Source organism: Mytilus californianus, unplaced genomic scaffold (genome assembly GCF_021869535.1).
Source record: "Mytilus californianus isolate M0D057914Y unplaced genomic scaffold, xbMytCali1.0.p SCAF_4, whole genome shotgun sequence".
In the NCBI taxonomy this organism is placed as follows: domain Eukaryota; kingdom Metazoa; phylum Mollusca; class Bivalvia; order Mytilida; family Mytilidae; genus Mytilus; species Mytilus californianus.
Genome location: NW_026262690.1, coordinates 107,179,771 through 107,196,056, shown reverse-complemented (window position 1 = coordinate 107,196,056; position 16,286 = coordinate 107,179,771). Strand labels below are relative to the sequence as shown.

General features: G+C 31.6%; 1 protein-coding gene across 1 annotated transcript in view; it reads right to left on the bottom strand.

Annotated features, from left to right (window-relative positions):
- LOC127739034 (histone acetyltransferase KAT5-like) overlaps nucleotides 1-16,286 on the bottom strand; it is a 36,060-nt gene that overhangs the window by 11,912 nt on the left and 7,862 nt on the right. The window contains exons 5-10 of the mRNA XM_052250593.1: nucleotides 15,149-15,223; nucleotides 14,148-14,300; nucleotides 12,714-12,797; nucleotides 11,943-12,032; nucleotides 9,134-9,274; nucleotides 3,933-4,026 (exon numbers count right to left, since the gene is read on the bottom strand). Of these exons, the coding sequence (XP_052106553.1) occupies nucleotides 3,933-4,026; nucleotides 9,134-9,274; nucleotides 11,943-12,032; nucleotides 12,714-12,797; nucleotides 14,148-14,300; nucleotides 15,149-15,223 (637 nt within the window). The remainder of the gene's footprint in view (nucleotides 1-3,932; nucleotides 4,027-9,133; nucleotides 9,275-11,942; nucleotides 12,033-12,713; nucleotides 12,798-14,147; nucleotides 14,301-15,148; nucleotides 15,224-16,286) is intronic.

The following is a 16,286-nucleotide window of genomic DNA, read 5'->3' as shown; positions in this document are numbered from 1 at the left end:
AATATCAATTTCTCAGTACAGGGGGTATTGTACATTGCTTATGCCGAGATTTTCAATTAATGGTACTTGGGTGTATGATGTAATGATCGATATTGACCTGTCTTGTCGGACAGCTGTTAATTTGAGCTTGAAACCATGCACAAATTATTTCTAAACATTTTAGTACGGCCACCACAGGAACTTTGTCAGTTTTAAAACGAAAAACGGTAGATGAAGGGGGTAATGAGGCTGAAAATTTATCCCAAAAAATGCCAAATACGACCAGGAAAAGCGGAAAAAAACATTTATAGTGTCATTGACAGAAAGATTCCCCATGGGCAAGGTCGACTGTTACTGATGATAAACAAGAGATGATGTTTTGTGAATATTGCCGTTATTTTCCCGATCTCGCTGATAAAAAGTCTGCTTTGTATGTGGGAACAACAAATATACGAATTGAACCACTGGTTTAACATGACAATATCAATGAACATGTTTTCTGTGCCCGGAAATATTTAACAACCCATAGTACAAGGGATATCCAAAAAGATGTCTAGAGATCCCTGTTATAATTAATAAAACAAAAATTCATTTGATTTATTTAATCAAATACCGTGTATAATGCCGGATTCAAAACAAGGGACATCCACTCTAAATTTGAAAGGTATACTCGGGCTAGCAGGTCAGTTTTGATGGGCTAGCAGCTCTTTCAACAGGGCTAGTAAAATCCTGCTACCAATAAGTCCTGGGCTAGTGAGCTGTAACACATTTTTTTAACCCCTGACAATCCTAATTCAGACAGTAATAAGCTTGAATATTGTGTCAAAATTTGCCCCAACTGTTCATGGTTCAACTTCTGCGGTCATATCAGGCTGCGCTCAGCGCCGAAGCATTTTATTTTTGTTATAATATTTTGAACATATATAACTCAATTAAAAAAATCATTGCTAGCACTGAATGCAATAATCCTTCATCAATAAAGCATCGAATCGCCAAATATGACAGTACAAGGGAAAAGCTGTGGATTTTCTAAAAAAAAAATCCATATGTTTAGCATTTAATCAACACAAGGGTACATAATCCTTAAAAGCCTTTGAGAACGTAACTTTATAGCAAGGAACTATAACGTATGCAGATTTTCTTTGAACACATACGAAGGTCTTGAATATTGGGGGGGGGGGGGGGAGGTCTTTCAATCCTAATTGTCTTTTAATTTGTTAGTCATCTGTTTTTCTCTATTCTTCATATTTTTTTCTCATTATTCTATATTCTTTATTTTCTTGGCAGCTATTTTTTTTTACTTTTCTGGTCCTATGGTGTGCACTTTTTGTCCATTTGTGTTCTCTATACTGACTGGAACTAGTATATATATAACTGAAACTAGATGAAAATCAAGGAATCTACACATGCTGTAATAGCAAATCTGAACGGAACCAAAACGCATGTTTGTAAAAAAATAAATAATATACAACTTACATTTCAGCAACTGTTATATTAGTAATTATTAATGATGTAGTTCGTGAATAAATTGTCCTACACAGTGGAACAAATGGACAGTCTAAGTACGTTAATGTCTGGATTAATATTTCTGCAAAGACGTTGTCATTTTATTGTTTCCATTAACCGACTTAAATAAAAATCAAATTATAACTTTGTAATTATTATAAATGTTTACCTTTTGAAATAAATTTTGGTTTATTGAATATATTTACGGGAAAAACGAACTCAAATGTTTTATTTCCATGTATTTTATGACATATTAAAAAACATCTTTGTGTAAAAGAAAAATCGAATCACATCAAATTTTGATCGGCCGTAAAATAAACTTCACATCACTTTATTTATATCACAAATCAATTTACAAAAACTTCTCAACGATGTCATAATAGAAAGCATAATAGAAAGCACGAGTGATCTATCTGGCGGACCAACTTGTGGCTAATGATTGACAGGTATGATTAGATCTTGAGGCTCCTATGGGGAACGTGGTGTCGAAAGGAAAATAGAAGATTATTCAATTATAATTTTTAGGACTCGTACGAAATGTGATCTGATATGGAAAATTTTGAGTTCTTTTAATAGCACAAAGAAATAAGACGTTAGCAGGGTTACAAATGTGTAACTATAAACCAATGACTCGTATGTAATTTACGGGAAAGATTTTATCAAAAGTTTGTTGAAAACTTTCAATTTCAAACCTTCTTGGTTGGAATGAATATGTTCGATTTATATGCAAATAGGTCTTTATTATATAATATATTTAAATTATCTTCATTAATTACAATACAATATATAACATGTATCTATGATATCCTCCGTAACGACTAAATATATGTACAGGTAAAATTAAATTCTGATCAATCGGGTACAGATTGATTTACGACCTTCCACTGGTATTGCACAAGCAATATCACAGCAGGTGTTAAATACACTAGGACAAGTGTCAGATCAGTTTGACATCCTGCCCGATTACGGTATCTTCCGGAGACTCTATAAGTACAAGGACTGATTTTTTTTCTAAACATGACAATTGTGAAGAATTTTTAAAAGTGAGAACAAAGTTTCTGACCCAAACTATCGATTCACATTATGAATCTATCATGAATAGTAGATTAGTTTACGTTTTTTAACGTAAATACGATTTCCATTCATATATTAAAAAAATTGTAGTTGTCTTTTGCAAAGATAACACATGTATTCATCTTGTTTATTGGTCACATTAAAATAGATTTTTCTTTAATGAACAATGACAACATTTGATATTTATATCGTAAGTTACTTTATTATCAAAAACACCGTTTTATCTCGACCGAAAAGGGAAATAAGATAGTTTTTTTAATCTGACTGTAAACATTGTATATATCACAACGATCTATTAATAACCGTCGCTCACGCATAACGGATTCTATAATCATCTATGTACAACGATCTATTAATAACCGTCGCTCACGCATCACTGGTTCTATCACTGACTCAATACACACCCGTTTTATCGGACAAACGGCTAATTCCCGCCGACACGGAAAATCTCCGGATAACATGCATAATATTCTGTAATACAGCAAATTTACGATGAACCTCTAATTATTATCCGTTTCGCGGAGATTAGCCAAAAATCGCGGGCATTTTCCAAATAGGTCTACCAGTGATATTTCACATTACTTTCGAACATTATATATCTGAAAGTTTTACAAGGCATAATCATGATAATATTTAATATGCTCTTTCCTAAAATATATAAATTATAAAAAGAACTTTCCAATTGCAACAACTAACTAACATAACAAAGATGATATAATGATGATGATGGATGGCTGCTGAATATCCAGCAGCAAATTAATATGCATATTCAGGTGGAGAACATGTTAATGTAATATGAATATCAACACTGCTTTGTACTAGATACACCAAGTCAGATTTTTAATGTGCTAGTTCACAAGGTAACAGTCCGCAGGAATACATGTCACCTTACCCGGACACATTATTTTGATTCCGAGCCGACCAGTCTTTGCTCTTACTCCTTAATGCTGCACGCTTGTTTGAGAAGCAGCAAATACCAATTTTAAAGTCTTTGATTTGATCCGGCCGGGGTTCGAACCTACAACCTCCGACACTGGAGGTGAACATGCTACCACGAGACCACTGAGGCGGTCAAAGAAGATATAATGCAGACATGCAGTTACAGGGAAAATGTTTGTTCAGTTTGCTTGAATCCTATCAAATGGATTCATAACAATCTGTTCTGAAACCCTTTCAGCTATGTGTTATCTAATAATTACTGTTGGTACTTTAATGGGCTCTATATTTGCAGGCCCAAAAATACAATGAAAATTGACTAATATCCATGAAGTTTCATCAACACACGAAGAAGTATGCAATAGTAATCAGACAATGATCTATATATGCCATTAATTGGCTTAAACTTTGTGCACCAACATACAATTTTGACTTACTAAATTCTATAAGGAGTTTACCGTAACCTTTCCGCTGGTATGGAGGTAGAGATAAAATACAGGCTACATTATAGTCCTCTGATGATTCTTTCTCCTAAAACACAAATTATTTCATATATAAATCAAAAGAGATGTAGGGTACATAAATCTGAGAAAACATCATAACTGCTTGTAATTCAAAGTATCGAAAAAAGGGAGTAGGTGTCTGACAGAACCGGAAAAAAAAATTACAACTCATCACTTTCAAGCTGCTGACCAAAATGAAGTCATTCTGTTTCGTAGTGTCTGAGAAAAGTGTTACAAAAAAATTTGTTCGAATGGATAGACAGATGAAAAAAAAATTTGTAAGGGTTTCGCGGAACCCAGTGTCTCGTCTACTTTTTGCTGTTAATCACAGGCTCAGCAAAAATGAGGAAAAAAATTAATAAAAATATTCCTCTCTATATATCTTTTGATTGTAAGTAGCTTCTGTCCAAGTTTGGTAAAAATCCAGGATAGTTTATGAATCTAATAAATGTTTTAAAAACTTAAACTGCAGACTGTATGTAATGTTAACTGGAAGAAAAACTAAGTCCATTTATAAGTAAAATACGGAAAAAATGGAACAAAATTTCCTTCTAGATACTAGCTTTTAATCATAAACAAGCTTCTGTCTAAGTTTGGTACAAATCCAGGATAGTTTAAGAAAGTTGTTCAAATTTTAAAAACTTTAACCACAGAGTGAATGTAATGTTAACTTGCAGAAAAACTAAGTCCATTTATAAGTAAAATACGGAAAAAATGGATTTTTTTTTTACAAAATTTACTTCTGGATACTAGCTTTTAATCATAAACAAGCTTCTGTCCAAGTTTGGTACAAATCCAGGATAGTTTAAGAAAGTTGTTAAAATTTTAAAATCTTTAACCACAGAGTGAATGTAATGTTAACTGGCAGAAAAACTAAGTCCATTTATAAGTAAAATACGGAAAAAATGGAATTTTTTTTTACAAAATTTACTTCTGGATACTATCTTATGATCATAAACAAGCTTCTTTCCAAGTTTGGTAGAAATCCAGGATAGTTTAAGAAAGTTATTAAAATTTCAAAAACTTTAACCACAGAGTAAATGTAATGTTTCCTGGCAGAAAAACTAAGTCCATTTATAAGTAAAATACGGAAAAAATAGAATTTTTTTTTTACAAAATTTACTTTTGAATATTATCTTATGATCAAAAACAAGCTTCTGTCCAAGTTTGGTAGAAATCCAGGATAGTTTAAGAAAGTTATTAAAATTTCAAAAACTTTAACCACAGAGTGAATATTTGTGGACGCCGCCGCCGACGGAATGTAGGATCGCTATGTCTCGCTTTTTCGACAAAAGTCGAAGGCTCGACAAAAAAGGAATTTCATTTACAGAGAAAAAAATATTCAGAATTAGATATTTTTTTCTTTATGAAAGAGAGAAAAAATGTGTTGTCTTTGTCAGAAAACATACATTGAATAAAACAAACATGTTAAGATTATTACATGTAATTTTGCAGATAAAATAGTATAAGCGTCAACCTATATCAAGCCCTCAACCTCAGTGATTTTGCTAGCGCTCTTCATTTACGAAACAGTTTTCAAAATGACGAAAGTATTTCAAATCAATTTCATCACTTAAATTTAGAAAGTATGAAAATACACATGTCTTCATGTTTCTGACAAGTTTATGACCCTCAGCTAATTAACGTTTACAACAGGTGTTAAAAGTTGTGATGACAGGTACATGAAATCCGCTTATCGCCATCAGATGGGTCCCTTATCCGTTAATTATTAATAAACCTCATAATTGACCATCAGAATTATTTTTCCCGGTAAAATCAGTCAGTCGGCATTTCAATTTCAATAGTTCTTTAAGGACCAAAATTGTTTTCACCCAGGCAGTTCGCATTTTAATTTCAATATTTCTCAAACGATCACAATTTGCAGTTTGTTTGTCGTCGTTTCGTCATATGAACGTATTTTCGTCATATTTGATATAACTTTTCATCAAAAACTTTCGACAATTTCGATTAAAAACAGATAGAAGTTTATTCAAAACGTCCAGAAATATTTTCACGAGTCAAACAGGTGCTTCCTTTAATATGCACTGCATGCGTGAAAGTATTCATATAAATTTATAGACTATTTCTTACTAAGCAAATTAATTCAAATAAAATGCTTCGCTGGGGCGCAGCTTGATACGACCGCAGAGGTCGAACCCTGAACAGTTGGGGCAAGTATGGACACAACATTCAAGCTTGATACAGCTCTGAATTTGGATTGTTATTAAATATTTGACACAGCATAGGTTTCTGACACAGAAAGAATGTGGTCTAAGAACTTTAACTTTTTTAATTTACCTATTATGGTCCAATGTCCAAAATCAAAATACATGGTTAGATTCAGCATATCAAAGAACCCCATATATTCAATTTTTGTTGAAATCAAATAAAGTTTAATTTTGGACCCCAACTTGGACAAACTTGAAAACTGGGCCCATAATCAAAAATTTAAACACATGTTTAGATTCAGCATATCAAAGAACCCCAAGAATTCAAATTTTGCTAAAATCAAACTAAGTTTAATTTTGGACCCTTTGGACCTTAATGTAGACCAATTTAAAAAACGGGGCTTAAAATTAAAAATCTAAATACACGGTTAGATTTGGAATATCAAAGAACCCCAATAATTCAATTTTTGATGAAATCAAACAAAGTTTTATTTTGGACCCTTTTGACCTCAATATGAACCAATTTGATAGCGGGGCCCACAAATAAAAAATCTAAATTCATGGTTAGATTCAGCATATCAAAGAACCTCATATACAATATATTCAATTTTTGTTGAAACAAACAAAGTTTAAATACTGGACCCTATCTTGGACCAACTTGAAAACTGGGCCCATCATCAAAAATCTAAACACATGTTTAGATTCAGCATATCAAAGAACCCCAAGAATTCAATTTTTGTTAAAATCAAACTAAGTTTAATTTTGGACCCTTTGGACCTTAATGTAGACCAATTTAAAAAACAGGACCCAAAATTAAAAATCTAAATACACGGTTAGATTTGGAATATCAAAGAACCCCAATAATTCAATTTTAGATGAAATCAAACAAAGTTTAATTTTGGACCCTTTTGACCTCAATATGAACCAATTTGATAACGGGGTCCACAAATAAAAAATCTAAATACATGGTTAAATTCAGCATATCAAAGAACCCCATATATTCATTTTATGTTGAAATCAAACAAAGTTTAATTTTGGACCCCAATTTGGACCAACTTGAAAACTGGGCCAAAAATCAAAAATCTAAATACATGTATAGATTCAGCATATCAAAGAACCTCATATATTCAATTTTTGCTAAAATCAAACAAAGTTTAATTTTGGACCCTTTGGACCTTAATGTAGACCAATTTGAAAACTGGACCCAAAATTAAAAATCTAAATACACTGTTAGATTCGGCATAACAAATAAATAAATGTGATCAAAGATTTTACAAATCTAATGCGCCATACTGTGCAATTAAAGATTACTTCTTGAAATTTTTCAATATTTGAAATTTGAAAAAAAAATAATATTTGAAGAATAATTCTTTTTAATTTCTGAAATCTGAAATGAGAAAAAATTGACCCCCCACAATTTCTTTTTATCCCCCCCCCCCCCTTTTTTTCCCCAAAAAAATTCTTTCCCTCAAGATATGGTCATAATCTCAATTCAAATTTTTCCAATGGAGTTGGCAACCATAATTACCCATTTAAATTTACCATAGTGCTAACTTAATCTATTTTATAATAGAATTAAAAATATAGTGTCAAATCTTTCATATGGATTTTTTTGTAAAAAAAAAAGATGCAACATTTGCAGATATTTTTACTGGTCTTCCTTTATAAATATGCATTTCTTTAAACATAATTTAAAAGCAGTGTAAGGGAAGTAACCAAAATGTTGTATTTGGATTACCTCCCTTACACTGTTTTAAATTAACTTTATTGTTCATTAACCATTACTTTATACATAATTTAAAAGCAGTGTAAGGGAGATAATTTCAATGATGTATTTGATTTATCTCCCTTACACTGCTTTAAATTATGTTTTGTACTAAAGTATTTGTCCATTAACCAGGACAACCTTGTTTTTCCCCCTTTTTGCCCCTAATTCCTAAACGGTTTGAGCCATAACCCCCCAAAGCAAATCCTAACCATCCCTTTGTGGTATGGAAACTTGTAGTATAATTTCAGAGAGATCCATACACCGTTCCACAGTTATTGTCTGGAAACTAGAAAATGCTTATTTTTGGCCCCTTTTTGGCCCCTAATTCCTTTACTGTTGGTACCATAACCCCCAAAATCAATCCCAACCTTCCTTTTGTGGTATTTAACCTTATGGTCAAATTTCAAAAAGATCCATTCACTTAAACTAAAGTTAGAGTGCGAAAACCAATGTGTCTTCAGACGACGACGCCGGACGACGACGCCAACGTCATACCAATATACGACCACAAAAATTTTTTGCGGTCGTATAAAAATGATAATTTCCTGCCTTTTGTTAATCACGAACATATCCTTAGATTAATCTGAATTCATTCTGAATTTATTATCCTCTTGTCATTTCCTGTTTTCATTTAGTTTAAAAATCGAAAATAAATGTGATCTATTCTCAATTAATTTACAATTTACAGTCATAAGAATCGTTCCAATAAGGACTGATACAAATCCCTTTTTCCAACTTGAAAGAAATGAATTCCAAATATCAATTTAAACGTTTTTCCAAGGATAATGATTATGCAGTGAAATAGTCGCTTCAAGTTCATTTATGCTGTGATTCCTGGTTTTAAAAAAGAGGAGCCAAACTTTTCTTGAACAGGAATGGCTCCCGAAAATAATTGAAATGAAATTGTGAACTAGTTTCAGGATCCTAGTTCTTATCTTCATATTTAAGCATCACATCAGTCAAATCATGCAATAACTGCCTACATTTGTAGCATGCCTAAGGCCTTCAAAGGTCCTAGTCCTTGAAGGACTACCGCATGTGTATAGTTAGTAAAATACGTCCTTCGTTCCTTGCTGTTACCTAACATAAGGTTTATTTTCATCTCGCGCAAAAGTGACTTAAGCCCTAAAATTCCTAGCTGAAACTCTGCAACCTGCAATCTTTGGAAATTCTTATGTTATATATAGAACAAATCTTACCTTTGAAAAATATCCTACTATATGGTATCCTTTGATATCTATTTCACACATACAATAAAACAGGAATGGATCTGTGTCATAATATAATGTTTTGTGGTCCAAAAATAACTTGGCTAGCAGACATAAATTTTGAGCATATGCCTGTAATATAATATATTAATTATCATTAATTCTATAAATGATTTATCTTAGTTATAATAAGATTGAAATATAAATTAATTAATTAAATCCAATATGATTGCCTTCCAGTATTTGTAATAATATAAGAAGAATGTGTCTAAGGACATGAATGCCCATGTTCAAGCTTTGCAATTTTTAAAGTTAAAAAGGGTGATAACTCTAGAACTGTAAGTGACTCACTGCCCAAATTCGAACTCTGTCTGTTTGTTGTAGTTCTTAGCATTGTGTATGAGTTTCATAAAATTTGGATAAGACAAACTTAAGTTAAAGTGCGTAAACTGTTCAATTGTTTTCAAGTTAAAAAGGGGGCATAACTCTAGAACGTTATATGACTCACTTTCCAAATTCGAACTCTGTTTGCGAGTTATGGTTTTTAGCATTGTGTATGAGATTCATAAAATTTGGATGAGGAAAACTTTGCAGAAAAAAAATATGGGACGGACGGAAAGACGGTCAAAGGTAACACTTAATGCCCACATTGCCTACAGCGGGGTAATAAAAAAAAAAAACACATTTATCAGACCAAATAAAATCAATTTCAAAATGTTCATAAATAATAAATGGAGAGATGATTTTAATTTCAAATGATTGTTATTTTTCATTAAAATGACTTGAAAAATGCAAAATAAAGGAAGGTGGGTATGAGAATCTAAATAAGCAATTTCATAAAATCTGTAAGATAGGGGGTTACAAAAAGAAAAAAAGTATATGCGAAAATAAATTGGTTGTACAAAATGTGAATGAATAAAAATTTGCCAACATCAAAATATAGAAATAAATATGAAAGAATTACATATATTTTTCATTCAAATAAACTTTGGAACACCAGAAAACTGTTTAATGAAATCATTTAAAAATAAATTAGTTGAAAAGTTCTCTGCATGAAATTCATGCTTGTTGTTTTTGGGGTTTACAGATGCCAAATGTTTTTGAAATAGTTTCAGAAGACGTGTCTATGCTGTTTGGTTTATCTTATAACATCAGCATTGTTGTCAACTTTGTATAGTAAATTCAGAAATTATTGGGATGTTTTTATTATTGCGAAAAATGTGACAGGGTTGTAATCGCAATAATTTAAACTCGCATTTTGGATTTTTTTTTATATGAATGAAACAGAATTTTTTTCAGTATGGCAAAAATAATAATCTCATTTTGGTCTCAAATGACAAAATTGCAATGATAAATGCACACAATAATTTCTGAATTTAAAGTATTCTATTTTATGAATTAATATTTCAATCCTAAATAACTGTGGTACCAACCTGATAATTTCTAAAAAAAAAAAACATTATTTCACTGTTCAAAGCATATTTTCTGAGTTAAAAATTCTGCAGCTATATAGCACTTTCTAGTCCGAATTGTTTTGTTGATGCATTTACGTAATAACAAGAAGAATGTGTCCATAGTACACGGATGCCCCACTCGCACTATCATATTCTATGTTCAGTGGACTGTGAAATTGAGATCAAAACTCTAATTTGGCATTAAAATTAGAAAGATCATATCATAGGGAACATGTGTACTAAGTTTCAAGTTTATTGGACTTCAACTTCATCAATAAACTGCTTCGCTGAGCGCAGCTGGATACGCCCGCAGAGGTCCAACCCTGAACAGTTGGGGCAAAAATGGACACAATATTCAAGCTTGATACAGGTCTGAATTTGGATTGTAATTAAATATTTGACATATTACAGGTTTCTGAATAAATATAGTCAAAGAACTTGAATATTCAATTAAAGATTTCTTCCTGTTGTGCAATACACTGTGCTGTTGCGCATTACTTAGTAAATCTGTTGTCAGACTATAAACAAATAAAGTTAATGTCATATTTGAAATTTATGAAAATCAAAAGGGAGCTTACATCAATAGATATAAACAATTCACCAAAGTTTCATGAGAATTGCTGACAGCATTTTTGAGTTATTGTCAGAAATGTAAAATGTAGAATTTATAAAATTCTAAAGGGAGCTTACTTAAATAGATATAAACAATTCACCATAGTTTCATAAGAACTGCTGAAAGCATTTTTGAGTTTTTGCCCGAAAACTGGAAAATCCCCCTTTTTTATGAATAAAAGATCATAACTCGTAAACGTAAAATCTAAAATTCATAAAAATCAAAAGGGAGCTCATGTCAATAGATATAAACAATTCACCACAATTTCTTGCAAGTTGGTGAAAGCATTCTTGAGTTATTGTCCGAAAACTGGAAAATCCCCCTTTTTTAATGAATAAAACCCCATAACTCAGAAACGTAAAATTTATAATTTATAAAAAACGAAAGGGAGCTCACGTCAATAGATATAAACAATTCTTCGAAGTTTTATGCAAATTGGGTACAGCGTTTTTGAGTTAATGTCCGACATGTTGACGACGGACGGACAGACGGACAACGGTATACTATAATATGTCCCGTAAACGGGCGTATAAAAACTACCTTAACCAAAAAGTTTAAACTGAAGCAGGACAGACAAACGAACAGATGGACGAGTGAACATATGAACGGACAAACGAACAAACGCACAGATCGAAAAACATAATGCCCCTCTACTATCGTAGGTAGGGCATAAAAATGAACTGATATGTACCCGAAGGGAGCTAATTCTTGCAAGTATAGCTAAAAAACTTACTTTATTTTTCCGACCATCTATTTCAAAGAATGATATGTGTCCTTTTCTATAAATTTCATTTCCTGGTGGATGCTTCAATAAACATTTTGCCTGTAGAATATAAAAGCCAAACAAATTAACAACAGGAACTTGTGTTCTTTGTTTATATGCTTCGACTAAATGTCACTTTCTATATGCTCACACAATTTTGTAAAGGTAACCAGTTTTACAGGTGGAGGATTTACATGGTTAACAGATATCCCTAAATTAATAACTAACAAAATGCTCCACATATAAGTGGCAGATCATGAGTGCTACTTGACATTTTGAAGCACTAAGATGGTCTAAAAAGCATTGAATCAGATTTCCATTACTTGATGCCTCTTAAGAAATTTGTGTAATATGCAATCAAAAACAGCTCCAGAAATGTTACTGACATATACCTTTAGAAATTGTTTCTGTGTTCAGCGTCATTTTCAATTGTAATCAGCATAGTTTTAATTGAGTTCGTCTCAGTCGATTACATTTCATGTTTATATCAAAGATCTCCAAATTGATTACTTTCAAACAAAATTGTAACTACTTATATTTTTCTCTGTTTTCACACAATTTATATCTCCACAAAATTAAAGCTTATTGTGTAATTTCAGATAAAAAAAGTTTAGATACAAAGAGGCAATCTTAGCCGATGTGACCTTATGTGCTCTGAAAGGGAAAGCAGTTCTTCAAAGTTGATATTTATTGCATTTAACTTCACATAAACAACTTTAAAATACTTTTGACATTACTCACCAGATGTCGCTCTAAGCACTTTTTACTTTTCACATACTTTAAACAATATTCACATATATAAACTATTGATGCTGATGTTAATTCCTGAAAAAGACATCAACCTGTGTTAGAAAATTGAAATTAATAATTAACAGATCTATATTCCAAGAAAAAAGTCCTGTTTTTATTTTTAAATGTGTATTTCTAAGTTCTAACATCTTTACGGAGTATAAACAGTTTCAGATGACGCTGAATAAAGAGTTGATTGATTGATTGTTGGTTACTTAACGTCCTAATAAAGAGTTGATGACAGATCTTTGACAGTATCTGTTAAATTTAATCACATCTTTTTAAAACTCAAGATGATGTAGAAATTGACATACTGTGAAAGACACCTGTCTATTATTGAAGAACATATGTATTAGTATTAACATTAGTTATCAGTCATATGTCAGTGTTGTCATGTGACATAATTTTGGGATGGCAATTTGTACTCGCCTAGGACGATAATTTGCAAATTTGCAGATTTTTATTTTGTTAATTACATGGTCTCACCTCAGCAAAATGCAATAAAACCTAAATGTATAGTCATTCCTGATTTTATTTCTTTTTAAACATTTAAACAGTATTTGTAAAAATCATTTATAACGACAATAAAGTGCATCTTTTTAAATCAAAATATTTGAACTTTGGACAGCAGAATAAAATACAATTATTGTCTTTTGATGAGGTTGATACAATGATTTATCAACCCCAGAGATATGACAATCACCGAGGCCAGCAGTCGAGGGTGAATGTCATATATCTGGGTCGGGTTGATAAATCATTGTATCATCTGAAACCAAAAGTCAACAATTGTTTTATTATATGACTTTATATCCATCACCAATTTTCTAGTACTTGCTCAAGATACTTTTAAAACGGCTCCCTGTTTTTATACTAAATATATCATCTGCTTTAGTAGTTGCTAATTTTCATAAGTTGAAATATTCAATAAAGTTTACTTAAAAAAAATAAACCAAAAACAAGAAGACAAAAATTACACCGAAAACAAGAAGAAAAAGAAAAAAACGGGAGTTTACATGATTTGATGAACCTATGTCATTGACGTTGCCTTGGAATATCTATATTTAGGTACATGGACGCTATTCCAAATCTTATATTAACCTCTCGTGATTTTAGCCGCAGTGAATATAATGTTTTATCAAAGAGGATTTCCTATGCTTTTAGCCAATGAGAAAACATAAAACTTTTAATCATATAATAAAAACTTTATAACAACCTAGGCCCTATATCATTTTAATTATAGACCCAGTTGGCTACTAAGATTTTGGTTGTAATTTCTATTTTATGTGGTGACAAATAAAAAATCCTTGAACCAAAGCATTTCAGATAAAACAGACAGCATCATAACAATACAACAAAATTGTATGGGAGACAACTCCTATCAATTACCTGTGGATACGGTGAGAAGTACCATGGTTTTATCCGATTTTGTCCTAATTCTATTAATTCTACATTTTTCATTCGAGTGACAATATCATCATTATGGACAACCATACTTCCTGTCTGTCTTGGCTTCTTTTCTGGTGGAACAGCTTCATCTAACTATGATTGAGTAAAAATAAAGTAAACAAATACATACTAGTGTGATCTAAAACAGTAAAGCATTTCATCTATTGCCATATCAATTTTCAAGGAATCTGCTTTTGTCAGTTTTAATTGTAAAATTTGATTTTTCATTATTTTATATTGAAAATTTTACAGTTAATACATGCAACAATAAAATCATCTATTTATTGTATTTTTGACAATTTTATGTCTGTTTGTTTTGCACACACATTGTTGTCAATATAATGGAATTCTATATGACTGCCATACAAGCGAGAGGTTAAGTTAGCTATAAAACCAGGTTTAATCCACCATTTTCTACACAAAGAAATGCCTGTACCAATCAGGAATATGACAGTTGTTTTCCATTTGTTTGATGTGTTTGAGCTTTTGATTTTGCCATTTGGTGAGGGATTTTCAGTTTTGAATTTTCCTTGGAGTTGGGTATTTTTGTTATTCACTTCTTTTTGTATTATGTGTTGATCCAATCTAAATGGCATACATCAATTTTTAAAACTTTTTTTGACTAGTTTTCAAATTATTGGAACAGAAAAAATTATAAGGACTCTATTTACCCTGCCTAGTATAACTTTGCTGTAGGAAGTACTGGCTATAAATAAAGATGTGGTATCTATAGTTTCTTTTGGTTTAGTTTTCCTGTGTTTTTATTCTTTTATTCACATATTTTTAAACAAAGATGCATTTAGGGACGTTTGATATTTGTGACCACCTTAAAACCATATGGAAATATAGGTTGGTAGGGACTCAAAACACATGTATTTGAGTTTTGGATCAGGAGTGCATGAAAGCAGAGTAACATAACTATTAATAGAAATTTAATTTACCAGTATATCTTCTTCAGGTCTTGGCCTTTTTCTGTTGACTGATGGGACCTTTTTATTGGTTGATGAGTTTCCATTCTGTAAATCAGTAATACGAAATACTTAAATTCCAAGATGTCATAGTATCATTGTTAAAAGATTAGATGAAAGTATTTAACAAATTGAAAAAAAAAAAAAAAAAAGAAGTGAGCTGTTAAATTAACAGCAAACCAGGTTTTTTTTGTATTTTGAAGGCACTTTTAAGGCTTGTTTGACCTGCCACATTCTGTGCCTATTTTCAAATCTATCAAGGACGATAACTCCTGAACCACCAAAGTGAAAATCTTTAATTTGAAATTGACTTCCATTTTGTCATCAGTAACAATATATCAAAATTTGAAAAGCAATGGTCAAACGGAACAGTTCATAGATTATTACATGGAAACGACATAAAGTGAAAATTGTCAATATTGAATCTGACCTCAATTTTATAATCACTAAAAACATTAAAATTTGAAAAGCATTGGTTGAACAGTTCATAAGTTATTGTACAGACTACAGAGACAACATCAAGTGTTATTTTCCAATATATCAAGGACAGTAAAAGTGAAAAGTGCCAATATCAAATGGTTAATAGGATATTACAAGGAAACCGTTGGCAGCTTCCCACCCACCCACCTTTGGAAAAACGAGTTTAAAATCTGATGAAACAAACCTGACGGAGTAACCCAGGCTTTTTACTTTCTGATATGTTTATTCACAGATACACATTGACTTGGTCCAGGGTTTACAAAGTTTCTATACTACAAAAATGGCAAAACACTGATAATATTTGGCCAATAAATAGGTTCTTCATTCAGAGTTCGCGAAAACTTATTTTGGTCCGTCGGTCATGGGACCGACAAAGCATGATTATTTGTCAGTCCTACAAAATTTTAGCCAGTCCTACAAAATCTGTCAATTTTATCCTGAAATAAAATTAATAACATATTTTATCGAAAAATAACTTTATTAATATTAGTTTTACTCTTCGCACCAACAGGCAAAATAACAATGAAGGACCAGTACAGGTCTTCTGATTGTTCTTATTTAAAGTCATCTTCACTATCCATTTCATCATCTGAATCACTTTCTCGGCTGTTACAGTATTTGTTTGCTCCAT